Here is an 8,113-nt window from a genome sequence, read left to right as displayed (position 1 = left end):
TGTTGGAAAACCATTCCCAGTGACTACCTCTTGAAGCTCATTAAGAGAATGCCAAGAGTGTGCAAAGCAGTCAAAGCAAAAAGTGGCTACTTTGAAGAACCTAGAATATAAGACATATTTTCAGTTGTTTCACACTTTTTTGTTAAGTATATAATTCCACATGTGTTCATAGTTTTGATGCCTTCAGAGTGAATGTACAATTTTCATAGTCATGAAAATACAGAAAAATCTTTAAATGAGGTGTCCAAACTTTTGGTCCATATATATATATATAGTTCTTCTGATTTGCTACTTCACTTACCCCATGTGCGGCATTGCAGGGGCTTAGATATTCATGGTTATGACCACTAACAACTGTCACTATGTGAGTGATTGTAACCATGGATATGCACCCTACTGTAATGCCCTGCACATGAAGCAACATAGGTAATCAGAAGAACTATACTACATTTCTAATTGGAGGTATTTTCTAATATTATTATTACACCTACTACATATTGGGATAAGGTCTTGGAGATGGGAATACTTCTTGAACATCACTGAATATTAATAAAGTTTTATATTTTGTGGTCTCTGGACTCGTTTGGTGTTGAGGATAGGATTAGACAATTGTGTTTAGATTTAGACGCCTCTTGATTAATCCGATAAATTATGTGCTGCACATTTCCAGACTTCTGTTGATAAAGCAGCACTACTGCAGGTTTGGTTTTTCTTGACTGGTATCCTTAATGTTCCTTGCCCCTAGTCTTATACTCACCATCCTCCATCATCTTGTTCTCTGCGCCGTTCCGATCTTCTGCAGGTTGTGATCTGCCGGATCGCTCCAGTGTTTGCTGGGCACCGAAGGTCACAGCTCAATGTAAAGGCGGAACGAGACCTCAAACACTTACACTGAGAGCGTGTGACTAGCCTCTGACTTCCGGCTGGCCAGGAGCTGAGGTCACAAGACGGTAAAGCGGAGCCACAAAGACCAGGGGCCGGCGAGTATATTACTGGGGGGCAGGGAACATAAACGAGTGCAGTGAAAACAAAGCAGACCGCAGTGGAGCCGCACTGCAGAGACAAGGTATATAAAGGCTCAGCGCTTCTTCCCGGGAGTAATGGTGGATGCTCCATCCCTATATCGGTCAGTCCATCTCCGGCATACAGTCTTTACATAATTAATTTTTCTACCACATTCGTGCAATAGCGTGACGTAACACCTAACAAAATACAAGTCTTATGCCGAAAATATTAGACACGAGCTTCCTGCGATTTCCCCGCTCCCCCCACCACACAGATCGGTGGGATCACAGATTGGATCCTGTGCGAGGTCTTCTACACAGAGAGCGCTCATACAAGGAGTGATGGGCGATGCTCAGTTATCACTGTGTAGTAATGGGAACAATATGACAATAGGCATTTCTTCTTTTATTTGATGAGCAACCATTCATACATATTTACTGTAGCAATTCCTTCAAGGTTAAAGGGGTCGTCCATCACTCCAACACCTTCTCAATTACTACACCTCCCCATGTAAAATAAAAGCAGCCTGTACACCCCCGCCCGATGCCGCCCCAGCGACGCTGCTACACCACCTGAGCCCTGCAGCCAATCAGCAGGCGCTCCACACTCACTTCCTTTGGATGAAACTTGTATCCAGAAGAAGTCAGAGCTGCTCCCCAACGTCTCCCGAATGTCACTTACATCAGAAGTGAGTCAAGTGGCCGCTGATTGGATGCAGCGAGAGTGAAGTGGCCGCTGATTGGATGCAGCGAGAGTGAAGTGGCCGCTGATTGGATGCAGCGAGAGTGAAGTGGCCGCTGATTGGATGCAGCGAGAGTGAAGTGGCCGCTGATTGGATGCAGCGAGAGTGAAGTGGCCGCTGATTGGATGCAGCGAGAGTGAAGTGGCCGCTGATTGGATGCAGCGAGAGTGAAGTGGCCGCTGATTGGATGCAGCGAGAGTGAAGTGGCCGCTGATTGGATGCAGCGAGAGTGAAGTGGCCGCTGATTGGATGCAGCGAGAGTGAAGTGGCCGCTGATTGGATGCAGCGAGAGTGAAGTGGCCGCTGATTGGATGCAGCGAGAGTGAAGTGGCCGCTGATTGGATGCAGCGAGAGTGAAGTGGCCGCTGATTGGATGCAGCGAGAGTGAAGTGGCCGCTGATTGGATGCAGCGAGAGTGAAGTGGCCGCTGATTGGATGCAGCGAGAGTGAAGTGGCCGCTGATTGGATGCAGCGAGAGTGAAGTGGCCGCTGATTGGATGCAGCGAGAGTGAAGTGGCCGCTGATTGGATGCAGCGAGAGTGAAGTGGCCGCTGATTGGATGCAGCGAGAGTGAAGTGGCCGCTGATTGGATGCAGCGAGAGTGAAGTGGCCGCTGATTGGATGCAGCGAGAGTGAAGTGGCCGCTGATTGGATGCAGCGAGAGTGAAGTGGCCGCTGATTGGATGCAGCGAGAGTGAAGTGGCCGCTGATTGGATGCAGCGAGAGTGAAGTGGCCGCTGATTGGATGCAGCGAGAGTGAAGTGGCCGCTGATTGGATGCAGCGAGAGTGAAGTGGCCGCTGATTGGATGCAGCGAGAGTGAAGTGGCCGCTGATTGGATGCAGCGAGAGTGAAGTGGCCGCTGATTGGATGCAGCGAGAGTGAAGTGGCCGCTGATTGGATGCAGCGAGAGTGAAGTGGCCGCTGATTGGATGCAGTGAGAGTGAATTGGCCGCTGATTGGATGCAGTGAGAGTGCAGTGGCCGCTGATTGGATGACAATGTCACATGAGCCTGTTGCCACCACTGGCGTGGAGTATAGACAGTTTTTATTTTACATGGGAGAATATAACAATTGAGAAGGATGTGTCAGAGCAGTGGACAATCCCTCTAAAAGAAAATACAATCGAGAACAATCGCAATTCAGAAGAGAAGTGAGGATAACGTTCTCCGTAGTGACCTCCTCCGCCGCCGCCGCGCTCTGGACCTCTGACGTTCTTTGGCACATCTCTCGCCACGGTGTTTCAGCTGACGGGTCAGATTATTTTTTGAAGGCAACGTAAGTAGTCCACAAACAGAAGCAGCTCGGCCATGTGTGAACACCAAGGACGCTCCTGAACGGCAGCCATGTTCTACAAGAAGTGCAGTCCTCAGTCTGTAAGGCTTTCGGAGAAGGCTCCCCGAGATTTCTGAGTCTGTTCTAATCGGTTTAGGATAAATTGGCTTGTGTCTATAAATCTCTCCACACAGTTCACAAAACAGCCCTCACAGCGGGCATCCAGCTTTGGTCCTGGCTTCTCCATACATTTGTCCTGGAAGATGGAAAACACAGTCATTACCCATGAGTTACACTGCCGGCTCACTGCACGGTGTGGTATCTGACACGCAGAGGGTCCTACAGAGCCATATTATAGGGTGGGACCCAGCCATGTCAGGGTACACGTCCTGCTATGCTCTCGCAGGGTTACTGTCAGCATTACTATGGCTTCACACCTGCAGTACATACACAGGTGAAGTAGAGCAATGCCGGCAGATTCTGTGTTAGGGGACAAGGCGTCCGCAGCATTCACCAGCAGGAGGCTCCTTCTGTACCCCGCTCTCCTCGTGCCATTATCAGGAGGTATCGGTGGGAGCCATCTGCAGCGATAGGCCTGACAATGGCTGCTGGGCCTGAGGGGGTTGTCCAGGATTGTTCAGTCACGTTATATGACTATGTGCACTGTCAGGATTCTCCTGCGCCAGGCGCATGACCACACGTGATTTGCATACAAGCGATGACGTTCTGACTACATGGGCGCAGCCTCGCTAACTGCAGACGTATCTAGTCAGCATATGACAATAGCAAACTTACAGTCACATGACCGACAGCTCCCGACGCCGGAGAATCCTGACAGTGCGGACTGCGAGGATTCACAAACATGCAGTCACAGAGTGACCCCAAGCCTGGAGAACCCCTTAGGCTATACCACAGTGAGGGCCAGCAGTCGGCGTTGGTCCAGAACCGACACAGAATACATTCAACAGACTATAATAAGAGTGATTAAAGGGGTGGTCCAGTGAAAGCCAGGGTAGGTGATAACTTGCTGATGGGTGGGTGTGCGACCAATGGGACACCGCACTCATACAGGTAGGGGAACTTTTACCCACTTTGGAGCAGCACGATACATGCCGACAACAGCTCCATTCATTCTCTATGGGGCTGCCAGAAATAGGCGAGTGCAGCGCTCGGCAGCCACATGAATGAGTGGAGCTGAGGGATTACAGAGATCAGTGCGAGTCCCAGCAGATGGATCCCCACCGATCAATAAGTCATCACTGGAGAACCCATGTAATGGAATCCTGCCACCAGAAAAAAACACAACCTGCAGATACGGGGTTAATGTGACACTGGGGACGGCTGTCAGTCAGGGCCCGGTCACAGCCTGTGTATGTGGAGAGCGGTGACAGAACCTGCGGCGGTGCCGCCCCGTAACCGACACATGAACGCTACTGGGGACAATAAGGTTCATCCCCAGCAGTGTTTGGCTACATGCAGATTAGTGATGCAAAACTGCAGAATAACCCCTTATCTGCAGGTTAGTGGTGTTTATTCTGGTAACAGGTTCCGATTACAGAGGCCCCGTCACCAGGTGACTGCAGGCGGTCTGTGCTCTTATCAGAGGCCCCGTCACCAGGTGACTGCAGGCGGTCTGTGCTCTTATCAGAGGCCCCGTCACCAGGTGACTGCAGGCGGTCTGTGCTCTTATCAGAGGCCCCGTCACCAGGTGACTGCAGGCGGTCTGTGCTCTTATCAGAGGCCCCGTCACCAGGTGACTGCAGGCGGTCTGTGCTCTTATCAGAGGCCCCGTCACCAGGTGACTGCAGGCGGTCTGTGCTCTTATCAGAGGCCCCGTCACCAGGTGACTGCAGGCGGTCTGTGCTCTTATCAGAGGCCCCGTCACCAGGTGACTGCAGGCGGTCTGTGCTCTTATCAGAGGCCCCGTCACCAGGTGACTGCAGGCGGTCTGTGCTCTTATCAGAGGCCCCGTCACCAGGTGACTGCAGGCGGTCTGTGCTCTTATCAGAGGCCCCGTCACCAGGTGACTGCAGGCGGTCTGTGCTCTTATCAGAGGCCCCGTCACCAGGTGACTGCAGGCGGTCTGTGCTCTTAATGTCTTCTGGCTTCTCTTTGCCTAATATCTAACATACAGGTAACACGCGGGCGGACACTGGACTGTGACACCCCAAAGCCCTGAGGACACGCCGTGGACACTGGACTGTAACACCCCGGAGCCCTGAGGATGCGCCGTGGACACTGGACTGTAACACCCCAGAGCCCTGAGGACGCGCCGTGGACACTGGACTGTGACACCCTGGAGCCCTGAGGACGAGCCGTGGACACTGGACTGTGACACCCCAGAGCCCTGAGGACGCGCCGTGGACACTGGACTGTGACACCCTGGAGCCCTGAGGACGAGCCGTGGACACTGGACTGTAACACCCCAGAGCCCTGAGGACGCGCCGTGGACACTAACACCCCAGAGCCCTGAGGACGCGCCGTGGACACTGGACTGTGACACCCCGGAGCCCCGAGGACGCGCCGTGGACACTGGACTGTGACACCCCGGAGCCCCGAGGACGCGCCGAGGACACTGGACTGTGACACCCCAGAGCCCTGAGGACACGCCGTGGACACTGGACTGTAACACCCCGGAGCCCTGAGGACGCGCCGTGGACACTGGACTGTAACACCCCGGAGCCCTGAGGACGCGCCGTGGACACTGGACTGTGACACCCTGGAGCCCTGAGGACGCGCCTTGGACACTGGACTGACACCCTGGAGCCCTGAGGACGAGCCGTGGACACTGGACTGTGACACCCTGGAGCCCTGAGGACGCGCAGTGGACACTGTAACACCCCAGAGCCCTGAGGACGAGCCATGGACACTGGACTGTGACACCCTGGAGCCCTGAGGACGCGCCTTGGACACTGGACTGACACCCCAGAGCCCTGAGGACGCGCCGTGGACACTGGACTGTGACACCCTGGAGCCCTGAGGACGCGCCTTGGACACTGGACTGACACCCCGGAGCCCTGAGGACGAGCCGTGGACACTGAACTGTAACACCCCAGAGCCCTGAGGACGCGCAGTGGACACTAACACCCCAGGGCCCTGAGGACGAGCCGTGGACACTGGACTGTAACACCCCAGAGCCCTGAGGACGCGCAGTGGACACTGTAACACCCCAGAGCCCTGAGGACGAGCCGTGGACACTGGACTGTGACACCCTGGAGCCCTGAGGACGCACTGTGGACACTGGACTGTGACACCCCAGAGCCCTGAGGACGCGACGTGGACACTGGACTGTGACACCCTGGAGCCCTGAGGACGCGCCTTGGATACTGGACTGTGACACCCTGGAGCCCTGAGGACGCGCCGTGGACACTGGACTGTGACACCCTGGAGCCCCGAGGACGCGCCGTGGACAATGGACTGTGACACCTCGGAGCCCCGAGGACGCGCCGTGGACACTGGACTGTGACACCTCGGAGCCCTGAGGACGCGCCGTGGACACTGGACTGTGACACCTCGGAGCCCTGAGGACGATGGCTCCTGACTTGTGTTTTGTCGTCACCTGTCTGACCACTTGAGCTACACTGCGGTACTTCGCTATGGCGGTGAGTGGCGACATTATCCCCACCTAAGACGCGTAGGAGCACAAGATGGCGGTGACGGGGCCCTCGGTGGCCTCCTGGCTGCCATGGTAACCCATCACATCCTACAATGGCGGTGACCGATGGTTTCCCCGAGAGACGCCCCATGGGGGATCAGCCATGCTGGTGCTGTTGTCAGAGATTACACCGCAGCCGTCACTGCAGGACAGTGTGAACAGGACCGACCTGCCGCAGCTGATGACAACGCCCTGGTATAAGGAGGCGGCATGGGTCAAATACCGCTCAGCACGGACCCATCCGCCACCGGTGACCTCCAGAGCTGCAGTCCTCACACAGCCAGCGGCAATAACATACCCAGCACAGCTCGGTCAGCTGATGCACCAGGCCCTGGAACCGCTGCTTCTGAGTCTCTGCCTCGATAAAACTCTGCAGCTCCGGGTCCGCCGCCGCCGCCATGTTACCGAACACACCGTGACCTTCAGTGCTCCCCGGAACCGGAAGTAAGCGCCACACTGCGCCCAATGCCATGCTCATGTCGCGGCCATCTTGGTGCTCCCTGCTGCGCTACTGCCATCTTGTGGTAGAACGTTTTAAACATTTTGCCAATAATTCCTTATTCCTTAGTTATAGAACAGACATGTGAGGATGAAGCCTCTACATATAACTCCAAATTACAAATGGGTTATTCCAAAATGTTCGAGGTGTCCCCTAGTCACAGGAAAGGGGATGACATGCTGATTGCTGGGGGTCTGACTGCTGAGACACCCGACGATCCTAAGATCAGGCCCCTGCCACGCAACAATCCCAAGATCAGGGCTCTGCCAACCAATGATCCTACGGTCAGGGCTCATCAACCCAATGAGCCCAACATCAGTTGGCGATAATTTTTAAAAATTCACAATTTTCAAACTTTTAATTTTTATGCCCTTAAATCAGAGTCATATAGCACAAAAAAGTTAACAAATAACATTTCCCACACGTCTACTTTACAGCAGAACAATTTTGGAACCATCATTTTTTTTGTTAGAAAGTTATAAGGGTTAAAAGTCAACCAGCGATTTCTCATTTTTACAACAAACTTTACAAAACCATTTTTTAGGGACCACCTGACACTTGAAGTGACTTTGAGGGGCCTATTTGACAGAAAATACGCAAAAATGACACCATTCTAAAAACTGCACCCCTCAAGGTGCTCAAAACCACATTCAAGAAGTTTATTAACCCTTCAGGTGCTTCTCAGGAATTTTTGGAATGTGGAAGGAAGGGTAACAGGAAAAAATGGAACCCCAAATTTGTTGTGCAATTTCTCCTGAGCATGCTGATTCTCCATATGTGGGGGAAAACTACTGCTTGGGCACACGGCACAGCTTAGAAGGGAAGGAGCACCATTTGACTTTTTGAATGTAACATTTCCTGGAATAATTAGCGGACGCCATGTGCCTAAACAGTGGAAATCGCCCACAACTGAAACCACTTTGGAAACTAGACCCCTC

The 8,113-nt window shown here is 53.3% G+C and overlaps 1 protein-coding gene across 1 annotated transcript; it reads right to left on the bottom strand.

Annotated features, from left to right (window-relative positions):
• Window positions 1–1,389: 1,389 nt before the first annotated feature.
• TIMM8A (translocase of inner mitochondrial membrane 8A) lies at window positions 1,390–7,129 on the bottom strand. Its single transcript, XM_069748627.1, has 2 exons — window positions 6,975–7,129; window positions 1,390–3,277 (listed from the first exon to the last, which is right to left on the bottom strand). Exons 1-2 carry the CDS (start codon window positions 7,074–7,076, stop codon window positions 3,116–3,118), a joined length of 264 nt encoding a protein of 87 aa, XP_069604728.1. The 5' UTR covers window positions 7,077–7,129; the 3' UTR covers window positions 1,390–3,115.
• Between the last annotated feature and the right edge of the window lie 984 nt (window positions 7,130–8,113).

The sequence above is a fragment of the Ranitomeya imitator genome, chromosome 2 (assembly GCF_032444005.1).
Source record: "Ranitomeya imitator isolate aRanImi1 chromosome 2, aRanImi1.pri, whole genome shotgun sequence".
In the NCBI taxonomy this organism is placed as follows: Eukaryota; Metazoa; Chordata; class Amphibia; order Anura; family Dendrobatidae; genus Ranitomeya; species Ranitomeya imitator.
The sequence above is the reverse complement of the archived record's forward strand: the minus strand, read 5'-3'. Positions and strand labels throughout refer to the sequence as shown.